Source organism: Equus przewalskii, chromosome 12 (genome assembly GCF_037783145.1).
Source record: "Equus przewalskii isolate Varuska chromosome 12, EquPr2, whole genome shotgun sequence".
In the NCBI taxonomy this organism is placed as follows: Eukaryota; Metazoa; Chordata; class Mammalia; order Perissodactyla; family Equidae; genus Equus; species Equus przewalskii.
In genome coordinates this window covers 27394234-27410715 of record NC_091842.1, presented here as the reverse complement: position 1 = coordinate 27410715, position 16482 = coordinate 27394234, and the positions used below count along the sequence as shown (strand labels likewise).

Below are 16482 nucleotides of genomic sequence, written 5' to 3'. Positions count from 1 at the left end.
TATCCCCTGGCACACTGGATTTGGAATCCAGAAGATTTGGGGTCAAGTTCACCCCTAATTGGCTGTGTAACCTTGGAGAACTTCCTTGCCCTCTCTGGGCCTCAGTTTCTTCATTAAGAGCATCGTATTAGATCAGTGCTCCCTAGATTTTAGTGATCGGCCCACTAACGTTATGATTTTTGCCATATTCTTGAGTCCCCTGTACTATTATTTACTTAACATTTTGTTTTAAGGTGATTTGCCTTTTTTTCCTTGAATTTACACTTTATATCATACTGCTGTCCAATATAAATGTATTGTGAGTCACATATACAATCTCAATTTTTTAGCAGCCACATTGAAAAAAATAAGAAACAGGTGAAATTAATTTTAACAATATATTTTATTTCACCATGTTCATCTAAAATATAATGAATATAAATTAGGAATGAGATATTTAATTTTTTTTTCATATGAAGTGCCTAAAATCTGGTGTGTATTTTACACTTCCAGCACATGTCTCTACGGATGCTAAATTTTTACTGGAAATCCTTAATCTCTGTTTAGATGTCATAAAATGTAAGTTGAAAGATTAGATTCACAGACCCAAGTTGTTCCAAGTATACAGTTAATTTCCAGGAACTGAATCGAGTACCAGATTTTAATTGCAAATTAATTGAAATGAAGCGAAATAAAAAACTCAGTTCCTCAGTTGCGCTAGTCAATGTCAAGTGCTCAGTAGCCGCGTGTGACTGGTGGTGACTGTATTGGACAGCACGGATGTATGACAACCCTGGACAACAATCCTGCTTCCCTGTTGTAAATAGAAGGTCGCCTTAAAAACAAATACAGTGACAGTACAAGAGTGACATTGAATCCTAGCTACATACCGCTGTCTGCCAAGGCGCTGAGTCCTGAGCCTGCCCTGTGTCTGTTAAAAAGGGAGATTTAACACATAAGGAAAGGTGTTAAAGACGCTCTAGTGCCAAACTGAGACTTTCCCTTTGATGGAGTCAGAAGGATTAAGAAGACTGGGAAGGGATCGAACGCTGCAGCCTCGTCCCACCTAAACAATCCTACATAAAACAACAAAAACAACAACAACAACAAAATTCTCCCCAAATCCAGAAGGTCACTCTGAGCTCTCGAATTCCCCAGCCTCTTCCTCCTTTCCCCCTATTACTGTGTTTCCTCTTAAGAGACCACTAGCTGTATGATTTTGTGAAAAGCAAACTATGGAAGACTTAGAAAAACTAACTTCTGGTTCAGACTCTGCCATTCCAAGCTCTGTGACTTTGGGCAAGGTCATTGTCTCCTCATTTTGTAAAATGGAGGTGTTTGGACTCCTCAGAAGACAGCAGCCATGGAGTGACAGGCTCTGGGCTCTGGGCGAGCCACAAATTGTCTCATTTTGTCCACACCACGACCCCTGTGAAAAGGCACTGTTATACCCATTCTGCAGAGAGGAACACTGAGGCTCAGAGAGGTTCAAGCCACTTGCCAGAGCCCCACCAATAGGAAGCCACAAGGCTGGAATCTGAATCCAGGTCTGGGCACCACCGAGCCGACATCCTAACCCACCATGCTGTCAGCTTCTCAGGGTTCTTCCCACTCCAAAAAACGGTGGATTTGTGTTCCAAGACATTGTCAACATGCAATTTGTGTTATTTCTTGGAGCTTTTCCTTCTAGTTTATGCCAAATCCCAGGTTTCCTGACTTGGCATGCTTTTCCTACTAAGCCATATATTTCTTTGGGTCTCCATCTCTATTATTTCTTGCTCCTCCCTCTAGCTTCTTGTTTTTGTTCTCCACCCACTGTGACCCCCCTTGGTGTTTCTTGGTGCTTCTTGAAGCTTTACCCACTCTGGAGTGTGTGAATTGGCAGTCTGGTGGGCTGTATGCAGCCTGTAGACATGTTCAATTTGGCTTACACAATACTGGCTTGCATAGTGTTTTTTAAAATTTTTTAATTAGTTGCCAACCTAGAAACATTGGGACATTTCATATAAAAATCTGGATTTCTAGATTTTTGGGAACAATTTGGCAACATTGGACCATTGGTGGAAAGCTGAGTGGTGGTGGCACTTTCTAAGTCCCCAGTCCCCACTCCTCCCTGTTGTCTGTCACCCTCACCTCTTGACCCAGCCTGAGTGTCAGTTGTCAGCTGTCATTGTGCGTGTGCTGTCATTTTCTTATAAAAAGCTGGACAGCAGTACCGAATATTGCTCTGTCATTTTCCAGCTGTGTGACCTTGGGTAGGCGTCTCAACGTTGTCATCCGAAAAATGGGCATGTTAGTTACCCATGCCTCAAGGGGTCGTCGTGAGAATTAACTGAGTTAACGCCTGTAAAGTGCTTTGAAGAATCTCCAGCACATTGTAGGTGCTTCATAAGTGCTAGCAATTATTAAAAGGAATGTGCAGTGCTTTTGGTCCATATGTCTCTAGCACTGAGGGGAAATGAGAGAGACCAAGAGAGCCACGTTTGCAGACAAACAGCAGGGAAGCGTGATTCTCTGGGTAAGTGAAGCATTGCTTCAAACTGGGCCACTTTGCTCATTTATACTATCTGGCTGCCCCTTGCAGGTGTGTGAACTCAAGACAGCCGTGCTCCCCTGCCCCCAGCACTTCCTGGTCTCCCCTGCAGGGCTGGTCCCCTCCATCAGCGTTGTCCGTATATTTCAGATCCGCACGGAGGTTCAGTGGCAGGATCTGTGTCTGCCTCCCTGCCCCCTTCCGTTCGCAGTCCCGGCTGCAGCACGCAGGGTAACGTTGCTGGGGGTGCTTCTCAGTCTCCACCAGCTTCAGCTAAAGACCATTTCCTGTTCTGGCCTGATATTATTTCTGCAGGTTTCACTGAACCACAGGCCACTCTCTTCGGGGTACAGATTTCCTAGGCTTCTGATGGAATTGATTGCTTAATCTGTTGGATTGCTCTCTCCTAGTTGGCCAGGGCGCAGAGCTCCATTTCTGGGGCGTGCACTTTGAGCGGGACTTTGCATTTATGGAAAAGATCTACGTATAAAGCAACATGTAGCTTCAGAGGATTTACGAGGCTTGAGCACATCGACATGTTAGACAATCCAAACAACGCGAGCTGCTATTTACTGAGCTCCGACAGTGTGCGAGGGACGGGGAGAAGCCTTTTGATTTTAAATTGCCATGATGACTATGCAGGGCACAGAAGGTTAATAACATTCACTGAAATCTTACTCTATATGAGAGCAAACACGTGCCCAGAGTGGTGCTAAGCATGTTTACAATTTCATTTAATCCTCAAAACAACCCAGTGAGATAGGTAGTATTATTATGCCATCTCATGGTTGAGGAGGCTGAGGCTCAGAGAGGGTGCAACTTTTTCCCAGCATCACAGACTAGCAAGTAGGGGAGCCAGGATTCAAACCCAGGCAGCCTGAGGTCAGAGACCACTTGCTCAAATGCTGAAATTGATTGCCCATTTTCTTGCAAATGAAGATTAGGGCTCAGAGAGACGGAGCATCATCCCTGAGATGACACAGCAAATGAGGGTAGGAGGATACAGGATCCACATCCATGCCTGTTCAGTTCCAATACAATATACATTTTACGCTCAACCTCATAAAGCAGAACTGACATATGGGATCGTTACAGAAACCGTGCAGGGGCAAGGACAACAAAGCTACTGCTTCAGACCCCAGCCCAAGGCCAGCCCAGGCAGCCTCCAGCATAGCTACTTCGTCGGTCTGTGCTTGGGTCCCCTCCATGGGCCATGTCTCCAACTGAGAGACACAAGCAAAACCTGGCTCTCCGGGGCCTACGGCAGCCCCCACAGTGAGTTATTGCCAGAGCCAACCCTGGAACCCAGGACTCCTCGTGCAGTGCTGTTTCTCCCACTGTCATAATGGGGATCCTACGGCCAATGTCCATAAAGACAGGTTACAGGGAATAATCAGGGGTAGCACGTAGAAACTGCTTCAAATTGGAGTGCATGTGTGCTTTTGAAAGGGGCAGCCATCAAATACAGTCATGGGCCGCATAACGACGTTGCGGTCAATGGCGGACAACATATACGACAGTGGTTCCATAAGATTAGTGCCACAGCGCCTAGGTGTGTGGTAGGCTGACCATCCAGGTCTGTGTAAGTGCACTCGGTGATGTTCGCACAGTGACAAAATTACCTAATCATGCATTTCTGAGAACGTATCCCCGTTGTTAAGTGACTCTTGACTGTAAATTACGGTGTAAATATACAATGGAATACTACGTGGCCTCATAAAAGAATGAAAAATCCTCACCTATACTATTATGGATGATTAATATGTTAAGTGAACAGAGAGTAAGATGTAGGACAGTAGGTATAATGTGCTCATTTTGGGGAGAGTAAAAAAAGGGAGACTTGAAATCCCCTATTCATGTTTGCCTGTATATATGCTAAAAATCCCTGAAAAAGTAAATAAGAAACTAAGCCTCTAAGAAAGTGGCTGTCTGTGTGGTGGTGGTGATGACAGAGTGGATTTGGGAACTGGTGGACAAGGCAAAGGGATGGGAGGGAGACTTTGCAATGTGTGCCTACTTATGTTTTAATAATATGAATATATGAATATATGAATATGAATAATATGAATATCGTTACCTATTTAATGCACACACACAACTAACTCTGTAGGAAAAGCAGCCTATTCTTCAGCTCCAGCCAATTGCTGCCTTCTGGGACTATGAACCTAATGTCAGTTCTGGTTTTTCAAGGGAACTTGGAAATCTATTTTAAAAAACAATCCCAATATTTAATTTCAAATTGTTCATTGCTAATATATAGAAACACAGTAGGTTTTTGCATGTTAAAAGTGTGTCCTGCAAACATGCTGAACTCACTTATTAGTTGTTAGGAGCTTCTTTTTGGAGTCTTTACGATTTTTCTGCGAAGCCAATTATATCATCTGTGAATAGAAACAATTGACTTTTATCCTTTTTGTATACCTTTTCTTTCTTTTTCTTGCCTTATTGCACTGGCTAGAACTTCCAGTGTGACGTTGAATAGGAGTGACATGTTGCCTTGTCCCAGATCTTAGGGGGAAAGCAGTCCATCTTTCATCTTTAGATGTGATGTCAGCTATAGGTTACTTATAGATTCCCTTTATCAGGTTGAGGAAGTTCTCTCTCTGTTCCTAGGTTAAGATTTTATCATGAATGGATGTTGAATTTTGTCAATTACCTTTTCTGCATCAGTTGAGATGATTATACAGATTTCCCTTTTAGTTTTTTAATATGGTGAATAACATTGAATGATTTTCAAATAAGAACCAGCTTTGCATTCCTACGATAAACCAACTTAGTCTTGATGTATTATCCTTCTTATATATTCCTTCTTATATATCCTTCTTATATATTAGATTTGCTAGTATTTTGTCAAGGATTTTTGTGTCTATGTTCATGAGGAATATTGATCAGTAGTTTTCTTATAATTTCTTTGTCCAGCTTTGATATTAGGGTAAAGCTGGAGTCATAAAACAAGTTTGGAATTTTTCCATGATTTTCCTAATTTTTAAGTGATGAAAAAAATGACTTACAGAGTGCTTATCGTGTGCCAGTCATTGTGTTAAGTGCTTAACCCATTGAGTCCTCCCCAACCCTACGAAGTATGTACCATCATCATCATCATGCCCACTTTACAGATGGGGAACCTGAGGCACACAGTGGATAAAGTCACTTGCCTAAGGTCACACAGCTTATAAGCAGCAAAGCTAGGACTCAAACCCCAGAGGTCCAGCTCCAGACTTTGTACTTTGAATCTGTTTACTGAATTTTGCCTGAAGATGTTTACAGGTAAAAGAAAACATATCTGGGGGGCTCAGCCCAGCTTACGGGTCGCCATTTTTTCCACCTCTGGTTAACAATAACGGTAACTATCACATGTCAAAGCGCTACCTGCCAGGCTGCAGACTCGTCATCTCCCTTCATGTTGCACCAACCTTCAGAGGCGGGTATCACCACCCTCAGTTGGCAGTTACGGAAACGCTCCCTTCCGCCGGGTGGCAAGAGGTTTCAGGCTGTCGTCTGCCTCCCCTTGTCTCCCTTACCATCTGTGGTGCCTTTGAGAAGGTAAAAATTTAAAAATATCTTTCGAATCTCAGTTTAATTTCGCGCTGCTCCTTCCTTATCAGGCAGGCTCACCTGTCCTCCCTCCCACTTCCTCCCTCGCGCATCTCAGGTTCATCTTTTTCTCCTGCACTGCCTTCTGCTTTGCACTGTCCTGTCCCAGCTGGCCCAACCAGGGTCCCCAACTCGACCTTGTTGGCTCTGCTGGCTTACTGTATGTGTTTCCAAAAGGTAGAAACATCTTGCTGACTTAAAAAGGAGGAGGAAAGAGATGGATTTTTAGGAACAGCTGGGACACAAATTATCTCCATCGAACACACAGCATGAAGGACCGAGGTTAGTTAAAGGAACTTCCTGGCAGTAATGAAGGTACCGTGATGCGATGGAAAGAGCAGGTGTTTGCACGCTGGTTCAACTGCATGACTGTAGGCAACATGCTCCACGTCTCTGAATCTCAGTTTGCTCGTCTGTAAAATGGGTTCAGGGCCAGGAACAGGTCATGGGCATGTGGTGGGGATTAAGTGCAATACCATAAACATTTAATATGGAAAAAGATCCAAGGCACTGAGTAATAAGTGCTTTCCTCAGGCCAGGCACCGAGCGAAGCCATCTTTACGTAGATTATCTTATTTAATACACACTACCTGTATGGCGGGTAGATACTGCTGTTATGCCCATTTTGCAGATGGAGAAAACTGTGGTACAGAGAGGTTAACAGTTCTTAACTGGCAGAGCTCTGCCCACGCTTCACATTAGGACCCCCTGGGTCCCACACCAGACCAGTTAAATTAGACTGTTAGGAGCCATTCCTGGAGGCAGAGGATTGGACCACATGGCCTTTCCCAAGCTCTTCCTCTCAATCTAGAGATTGAAGGTGGTTAGAAAATCCTCGCTTTCTAGTGGCTCCCCCTTGCCAGCCCTCAGCCACTGCCCGTCCCTCCCTCAGCTCCCAGCCACGTCTCCAACCACCACAGTGAGAATCTGGAACCGGGGTGAGTCCACTGCCAGGAAAGGTGATTCAATTAAAATCTCAGTTTTCAACAATATTACCAAGCCCTGCGGTCTGTTACTTCACACCCAGCGTAGCTGTGCCTCCCAGTCAGAGGCAGGGTAATGAGGGTTTGCTAATTGCTGGTGGCTGGGGGTGGGGCGGGGAGGGGAGGATGGTAGGGAGCTCGGCCAAGCGAGCAACTGTGCCTGCGGTCCCTTCTCTGGCTCACTGGCTGGGCTGTGCAGCCCCCTCCTTACAACCAAACCAGCTCCACGCTAACCCCCACTGCAGCAGCGCAGCGGCAATCAATGCCTGGGGGGTGGCAGGCCCTAAGCAAGCGCTCGGCTTGCACCATCATCTCCATCAGCATCCTTACTTCCCACCACAATCCCGTGGTGGTGGTGGGGGGGTACTCTCATGATGCCCGTTCTACAGATGTGAAGACCGAGGCACAGAGACACGAAAGGCCCACAAGTGGACAGCCAGCTCTGCCTCATTCTACAGTCTGCAGTCTTAGTCGCCAGAACATGCTTGCCTGCCCTTACGGTTGGAAGAGAACGACTTCAGCTTTCACCTTTGAACCACCTTGCAAGCCAGGGACAAAACTGTTCTCAGCCTTCGTACAAGCCTGGCCTCTCCGACTGCTCTTCTCCAGAAGGCCTGCTCCTTCTGCATCCATTGCTGCCTCTAGAGTCATAAGCTTCCACTTGAGAGCTCCTTGAACTCAGGGACTGCACCTTAGGGGTCTCCGAGTCCCTTTGGCACTTCCTTACACCTGGCACACAGTAGGTGGTCATAACTCTTAGTCCAGTGTATGGACACATCAACGCCCTCCAAGTTCCATTCCTAGTCCCTCTCTCTTAAGTCTCCAAGCCCTGGGCTCAGCCTTGAAGAGCCTGTGCCTAGCACCGTGCCTGGCATACAGTAGGTGCCAACGCTGTGGGTCTGGAAGGCCCTTGCTGGCGTAGGAGTTAGGCTGTGAAGGTGTGATTTATGTGGACTTCCACCTTGAGGGTTTGAAAGTCTGAGCTTTCCCTCATCCTCCCCGTCCTCATGTCCCTGCTCTGGACCCTTGGAACCTTCCCCTGTCTTTGTGTCTCTGTCCCTTAAGGGACTGTCTGAGAGAGTGGCTACTTGAGTCAGCAGAGGAGATGGAGGGGTGAAGGGGCGGGGGTTAGGTACATTCTGAAGTGAGGGCTGAAGGGAACAGGGGGCCTGTCACTTCTCCAGTTCAGCAAGTGTCGCCAATCACCAGCCTTCTCAGAAACTCACTCCCCAGAAGAGAGCTCTGGGAGAGGCTCAGGAAGGCGGCTTGGGGAAGGTGGGAACTGGGCCGGAATCGATTCTAGCTCAAGGTAATTACAGGACACGTGCTGCCGCTTCAGCAGGGCGAATCAGGGGCTGAGCATCTCTCCCAGGGCAGCCAGAGCGGTTAGTTAGTAATAAAAGCCTCATCATTTGCTGGGGGAGAGGCTCAGCATCGGCAAACTGACGCTCTCTCGTACCTGCCAAATTAGGGAGGGGGGGTTTATGTAAACAACTTCCTCAGGGGCCCTGGCTACCAAGTTGAATGTTTTGGAAAGGAAACCTCAGCAAGGCTCTCAGAGACCCAGCTCCCAAGTTCCCAGGATCCCAGGATGCTGAAGATGACGGGGTAGATGATGCTCCCTTTCTAGGCTGTACATTGGATTTTTTTCTTTCTATTCCCTTCTGTCCCTCTCTCCTGTCCGTCTGCAAGTGATCTTTAGGAATCTTTCTGCCACAGAGGCTGCCTGCAAGAAGGGGCCATCTCAAGCTGGAGCCCCAGGAAACCCCTCCCCCTCTCTCACAACCGGCAAGCACCCCGCCATCCCACCCCAAGCAGCTCAGTTCTCTTCAGGAATTCAGCACAAGTCCCAGCCACACTTTGGAGAGGACGTTAAGATGTGGGGCCAGCCAGACATCTGCAGCAGCCGTGAGCTTCCCAGGGTGGGCAGACAGGGAGGCAAAGCCAGGGGGCGAGGCATGTCCTCAAGGAGACTCTGACCCCCTGAAGTGGCGGCCTCGGCAGCCCGAGTGGAGTGTGTCTCTGCACCCTTGCCTGGCCAGGGCATGGTCCCGGAGCGACCCCCAACTCTTTTCAGCCAGCCTGGAGGCCGTTCCCCGCTTAGGGGGACAGCAGGGGCTCATCCCTTACGCCATCCCAGCGCCCCCCAGAGCAAGAGAGTGCCCAGCATCAGGGTCTCCGGTTTCGTCTCAGGTCAGGCGGGGACACGCGGCGGGGCAGCAGGGCTGGGGCGCCCCCGGGCTGGGGTGGACGTGGGGGCCGACGGGTAAGTGAAGCCCCTACGAAGCCGTTTGTCCGGACGTGCAGTCAAGTGACACACGCAGCCCTCACTGGACCCGCGCACGGACGCCGATCCTTTCAGACGCACACACGGATGCACACCAACACACTCGAATCCGCGCGCACACTCACACCAAGCCACACTCACACCCTGCCCATCGCCAGCCGCGCACACACACCCGTGAAACACAGACACACGCACAGTCCGCGCCAGGCCACAGCAACTTCCTTTTCCCCCGTTCTGGAAATGTCCGCAGTTGCCCTTAAGGCTTAAACTTTTTCAGAGGGGGCGCCAGGGATCGCACGGAGAAGGGGGATGGGCCTGGGGGGTCTGGGCAGGGTCGCTCCGCACTTGGGCTCCTGGCTTCCCACCCTCTCCCCACACCCTCACCTACCTGGTAAACCGAGGCACAGCAAGAGGCTGTAGTAGACCACGGGCACCAAGCCCAAGCCGCAGGCCGAGCCGGGGGACCAGGACAGCGAGCTGTTGGCTACGAGGTGGGCGTGCGTGTGCTCCATGAGCGCGCCCCTCGCCGCCCTCGTCTCCGCGCCCGGCCTGCCAGCCCCGCTCTGGACGCCGGCTCGGTGGTGGCGGCGGCCGAGGCAGCAGCTGGAGCAGCAGCTCCTCTCTCCCCGCAGGACTTGCTTCCACCCTTGGCCGTGGTCCCCTCTGCTCCCGCCGCACCTGCCCGCCTGGAGTGGCGGCTCAGCCCTCCCTCAGGGCGCAGGGCGCAGGGCGCTGGGCGCAGGGACTCGGGAGGGGCTCCCGGAGCCGGTTTGTGCGCCTCCCACCTCGGACCCGCTCGGCTCCCGCCTCAGAGCCGGGGGGCTGGGACGCCGTTCCCCGCAGCCAATCAGCAACGGCCTGGACACGGGGGGTGAGATGCTCGGGAGGAGGGGGTTCCAGCCGCCTCTCTGCGCTCCAGTGTCCGGAGAGAGAAGGAGTTAGACCTGGGAACCCCAGAGCGAGACCCAGGTGGGAACAGGCTACCCCCATCTCCAGCCCCGCGGGAGGGGCGTGGTGTGGGTGGGACCTGCTTCTCCCGCAGCGGCTCCGTACTCACCCGGCGTGTCCTCGGTTTGCCTTTCTCGACTCTCCTCCCAGCCACCTCACTTTCCTCTCGCCAGGGCTTCGAGTCCATCTCCATAGAGAGGATTCTGTACCCAGGGCCCGGGCAAGGGGAGGCTGTTGGAGCGAAGATGGTCAAAGGTCGTGCGTTCCCCTGGACCAGAGGCGCTGAGCTTGAAAGGAGACCCTCTGAGTGCGTGTGTTGATTCTGGGGGAGGCCAGAGGTGGACTGTCCTTGGGCTGGAGTGCCTTTGAAGGGGTTGCCGGCAGGCTAAGAGGAGCCCGCCACACGGAGCCCTTCTGCCAGGAATAAGGACGTTGCAGCTGCTCCGACACACACTCACCCACTCTCACACAAAGACACACAGTACCCAGTCATGCAGGCGCACGCACACTCACACGGGCACGCGGCGGCCCTCTCACCCCACAGCCAGAAGAGTGAAAACGCAGGGGCATCCTCATCAACACGTGCAAAGACCACACTCACACACACGAGACCCCAAACACATGCGGGAGTCATCCGGGGGGGGGGCGGTCTGGTGTGTGAAGGTTGTGTGACGGATGAGAGGGGTAACGCAGGCCGTCTTGGAGAGTTTTGGTGAATGGGCACCCTTCCTTCTCCTTAGGGTAGGCCGATGAAGAGTTCCCTGTGCAGTTCTTTGGGGTCACACCCGAACTGGGAAGGGAGAGAAATCTGTCTGGGGCTCAAGACAGCGTGTGTGAGAGAGTTAAAGATTCTGCAGAAATATAGAGAGTGGCATTTCCAATGGGGGAGCGGGGGGGCTGCAGCAGCTGCCAATGCAGGAGCATGTGATGGGCTGTGAGAAGCATAAGACCCCCCCCTCCGCTCCCGATGGCCCCTGCGTCCCTATCACATCCATTCCCCGGGGAGAAGGAACTGACTAGGCTTTCCCCAGCCTCTTCCAGGTCTCCCAAGACGCAGGGGACCCCTGCCCCTCATGCCCAGAAAGGGGGGGGGGGGGTGAATCCAGTCCCCATCTTTGTTATGGGCAGGGACTGAGGGTGGGGCGGGGCAAGCCCCAAGGCATTCAGGGCAGAGGATCTGCCTGAGGGAGGCATCTGCTGGACCTGGCTGCGTCTGTGGTGAAGAAGGTGGCCCGTGCCCCCTAAAGAGTCGGGTCAATACAAAGCATCATGCGGACCCAGTGAGGCTGGGTCTAATAGCTCAAGCCACGTTAGATACTGAAATTTTGTTGTTAGCGCTCACATTTAAAGGTGACTCCCCCAAACAGAAACCTCATTGCCTTGACAAATGAAGCACTGCCCTTATAGAGGCTCAATAAATAAGTGTTCAAAAGCCTATAGATTGGATTTATCTGCAGGCAGCAGGGCTGAGATGAGAAACTGTGACCAGGGACGGGAGCGTGTTCGATTTGACAAAGCTCCCCAGTCTATTTAGAGATCTCTCTACATTGTGAATCGTGGATAATGCCTCAGGGCTTTTGCACTGGCTGTTCCCTGTGCCTGGAAGGCTCTTTGCCCACAAAGCTGCATTAATCTGCTTCTTCACCTTTTTCGGGTCTTTGCTTATATATCTCCTTCTCATTGAGGCTTGCCCTGACAATCCTTTTTAAAATTGAAATCCCCACCCCTCCCCTCCCAAAATATTCACTTCCTCTGCCCCTCCTCTGCTATTTTTTAAAGGGGGGGATAGTCTCAGATTTCACAGAGTATTATCATGTCTGACTAGCCACTCTAAAAAGGATTTGCATAGTTTGGATTCTGGGGCTCTAGTTAGAGACTCTTTCTAAAACTAGAAACTTGGCTGGGCAGAGGAACTGGTCTGCGTGGGGAACCTTGATGGACCTGATGGTGTCCGTGCCTCCATTTCCCCATCTGTAAAATGGGCATGAAGGAAATCAGGGAGGCCTTGTTCCAGGGATGCTGAGCAGGGCGAGAGGGAGCGGAGTGGTGGAAACGGTGCACACTGTGATCTGGAGAATGAAGGATGGGACAGGGTCCTCTGCTGGCTCCACCGGGGATCTTGGCAGCTTGTCAAGGTGCAAGTTTCCCGGGAAATGGATGGGTGGATGAGAAGGACTTTAAGGTCCTAGGGCAGGCTTTTGGTCCTGGGGGAGGGGCAGGATGAGTCAATAACAAAGTCTCTTTAATTTTGCTTGCGGGCTGCCCCGCTTGACTGGCTCTGGAAGACAATGGCGTGCTTGAGCCGATGATTGTACTTGGCTAAGTTTATTTACTTATTCAGTCTTTCAACGGACTTTTACTGGACATTTAATGTGTGTGGATCAGAACTGGCCACATAATTGCAGGGCCTGATACAAAAATGAAAATGCAGGGCCCCTTGCTGAAAAGTTAGGAATCTCAGGACAGCAACAACAGAGCATTAAACCAAGCGCGAGCCCTTCCAAGGCGTGGGGCCCTGTGTGACTGCACGGGTCACACAGCCGTGAAGCTGGTCCTGCTCAGGCACAGAGGTGGGTAATAAGACTTAACATTTACTGGGGTTTGTCATGAGACAGCTATGTCTGAACTCATTTTATGCTCACAACAACCCTGGAAGGAAGGTTTCACAGGTGAGAAAACCAAGGTACAGAGAAGTTTAGTAATTTGCCCAAGGCCACCTGGCTGGGTTTAGGTCCAAGGCAGTCTGGCTCCAGAGTCTTGCTGTGACCACTGGGGAAGCTTAGTTTAGTGGAAGGACAGATCACAAAGAAATGTGGGCTCCATGTGACACAAGGACAGGGACTTCATCTGTCTTGTCCTCCATCATAGGCCCAGTGCCAAGACAATGCCAGCTAGGTGTCCAGGGTTAAATCTTAAATGAGTTAGTAAATAAATAAATATAATAGAAATATATGAAGAGTATTACGAGAGGGCTTGCAAACTCAAATGCCTGGAAGTCTGGGCAGGTAATAAACGTGGGCAAGGCAGAACGATTGGCCATTCTTCACTTCCATAAAGAAATGTGCTGTCTCTCATTTTCCTGGAAGCATTTGGACCTGCTCTCTAGCTTCCGTTTCTCCACCCTTTGAGAGAGGCAGTGGTCTGAAGGAATAATTCTTTACTCTAAGAAAAACAGCAGCACAAACATAACATAAATTGTAACGAACACTTTACCCAGTGTGGAGAAGGCAATAGGGAGTGGTGGGGACTGGAACAAACTGGAAGTGTGTGCTAGCCACTGTTCTGAGTTCTGGGTATACAGTTGTTTAAAAAAGTTGATGTGGTCTCTTCTTTCTTGGATCTTAAGTGTGAGAGATAGGCATGAATCAATCCATCTGATATATAATTATGAACTTGGATAAGTGCTATAAAGAAAAAGTCAAAGGAATGAGAGAACACATACCAGCAAGATCTGAAGTGATCTGGCAATCAGGGAAGTCATCTCTGAGGAAGCCATATTTGAAGCTGAGAAGAGACAAAGGATGAGTAAGGATTAATTAGGTGAAGAGATGTGGGGCTGAGGGTGAGGGGAGCATCCCAGGGAGAGGAAAGAGCAAGTGCAAATGTCCTGGGGTAGGAGCAAGAAAGAATCTTTGAGGAACCAGAAGACCAGGGAGGCTGGGGTACAGTAAGTGGGGGTTGCATGGAGCTTGATGTGGCTGGAGAGTAGGAATGGCCTTGCAGGCTGGATGAGGAGTTTGTCTTTACCCCTGGCTTTAAGCAGGGGAGTGCCAAGATTCGGTTTGCATTTTAAAACATTTGCTTTGTCAGGGAGGTGGAGGATTGATAGAAACAGAGGCAGGAATGGAGGCGGGATACCAGTTATGAGGCTGTCATGTTGGACATGTGAGAAATGATGGTGGCATGGACAGGGTGGTATTGATGATGGAATAGACTGCTTCCCGGAAGTCAGGGGAGTGAAGGGAGGGGGGAGAAGAAGGGGAGGGAGAGAGAGACAGAGATAGAGAAAGACAGAGACAGACAGAGAGAGACTGAGAGGAAAAGAGAAAGAGAGACAGGGAGAGACAGAGATGTGGATAGAGACACAGAGAGACAAGAGATAGAATAGACGGACAGACAGATTGACAGGGAGAGACTCACGCAGTTGTCATGGCTGAGATTGTTCTGGATGGGAGGGCTGGTGAATGTGGCTTGTAGCACCCTAGGGCCCCTCTTCTGACCCACCCTGTCCCCCCACCTCCCATAAGAGTGTAATTGTCCTCTGGTCACCTCATCCTCAAAGGCTTTCCTCCCCTGCAAGTGCCCCTGCACTCCTGACACAGATACCCCTCCTCTACACGACTTACCACATTGTGTTGCCACTCAAGGCTTACCTGTTACCCGCACTTCCTGGATTCAGATGGCTTCGTGGGCATGTAAGCTTCCTTACTCTTTGAATCTTAATGCCGGACCTAACCGAAGGGTATGTCGTGAGTCCCTGCACCCAGACCTGGGTGTTAATCTCAGCTCAGCTCCCTAGTAACTGTGTATTCGTCAGAACTCTTTTTATTGAAATTGACAGAAAAGAGCTCCAACTAGCTTAATTTTTAAGAAGGAAGATATTGTCTCAAAAGTGAAAGCCACAGATGTTTGTTGGAGTTCAGGCCTGGCTGGATCTAGAAGTAAAAAGTACCTATCCCTTTCCATTAATGGGCTCTGCTTTGCTTTGGCTTAGCTGCATCCTTAGGCAGGTTCTTACAACATCATAAAAAGATGGACACCAGCATCCCCGGATGTATCTTATCAGCTTAGTAAACTGAGCTGGAAGAGAATTTCAGCGACAGTCCTGGGAAGGCTCTTGATGAACCAACCTGAGTCGTGTGCCCAACTCAACAGAACTCACCAGTTGAGCTGGATTTCTGTGGCCAAACAAAAATGCACTGATTGGCCAGGAGGGGCTTATAGGCGCAGTGATGGAGCCAAGAGAAGGAGTTAGTTCTTCCCAAACCACAAAGACTGTGAGAGGAGGTGGACCATTTATCCAAAGGAAACTTGGGAATAGATGCTGGGCAGGCAAAGGCAACATGTCTGCAAGTTGAATTCAGGATGTCAGTGCACTGGTCCTCTGTTACAGCTAGGTTGTATGTTTTATTCTGTTTTGTATTACTTATTTAATTTTTAAGAATAGACTATTTTTTAGAGCAGTTTTAGGTTCACAGTAAAATTGAGCGGAAGGTACAGAGATTTCCCATTTATCTCCTCTGTTCCCACACGTGCACAGCCTCCCCCATGATCAACATGCCCTACCAGAGTGGGACATTTGTTACAATTGATGAACTTTGACACATCATTATGACGCAAAGTCCATAGTTTATGTTACTGTTCACTCTTGGGGTTGAGTGTTCGATGGGTTTAGACAAATGCATAAGAACATGTATCCACCATTGCAGCATCATAAAGAGTATCTTCATTGCCCAGAAAACCCCTCTGTGATCCACCTATTCATTCCTCCCTTCCTCTAAGTCCTGTGTTTTATTTTTTTTATATCAAAAATGTCTTGTGTGTGGACCATAAGCAAACACTGAACTCTAGTTAGTGACATGCGTGCTGAAGTTCTGGGATGGAGTGTCCTACTGCATGCCACATGCCTGGGACGTGTACCCCCAAATTAAACGGATTGATGGGTATACAGAAGAATGGATAGATCTGTGTTAAAGCAAGGAGATGTTAATAGTAGAAGGAAGGTCATGGTGTATGAGTTTTCACTGTAAAATACTTTCAATTTTCATGCATCCTTGAAAATTCTCATAGCAAAATATAGAAAAAATGTCTTGTGTAATGTCTCTTAATCAAGTAGATTATTACAAGCTATTATGGAAGCCAACACTTGCTGCTGGTGATGTAGTTCTTTAGAAATTCAGCCTTCGGAGTTGTTGCGGAAGACAACTCCTTCGCTATTAGCCTGTCAAAATGGTAGCTGACATTTCCCCTGATGCTCCTGGTTCTCCACTGACCTTGGCCAGAGCTGCTAGAGCTTTTAAAGTTTACCTCTGTCTGCAGCTCTGGTTTGCCTTCCAGTAAGAACTGTAGCCTCGCGTTGCTCTGCTGTGTTGGTTTTCTTCCACACTCATGGCTCGTGGTTGAGGACGTCTTGGAGAGCCGCCGAGGAGCCATCCAGC

The 16482-nt window shown here is 49.3% G+C and overlaps 1 protein-coding gene across 1 annotated transcript in view; it reads right to left on the bottom strand.

The window, feature by feature from the left end:
* The window catches only part of GPR139 (G protein-coupled receptor 139), a 33380-nt gene extending 23266 nt beyond the window's left edge, over positions 1–10114 (bottom strand). The window contains exon 1 of the mRNA XM_070566568.1: positions 9765–10114. Coding sequence (XP_070422669.1) covers positions 9765–9888 — 124 coding nt within the window. The 5' untranslated portion in view covers positions 9889–10114. The remainder of the gene's footprint in view (positions 1–9764) is intronic.
* Between the last annotated feature and the right edge of the window lie 6368 nt (positions 10115–16482).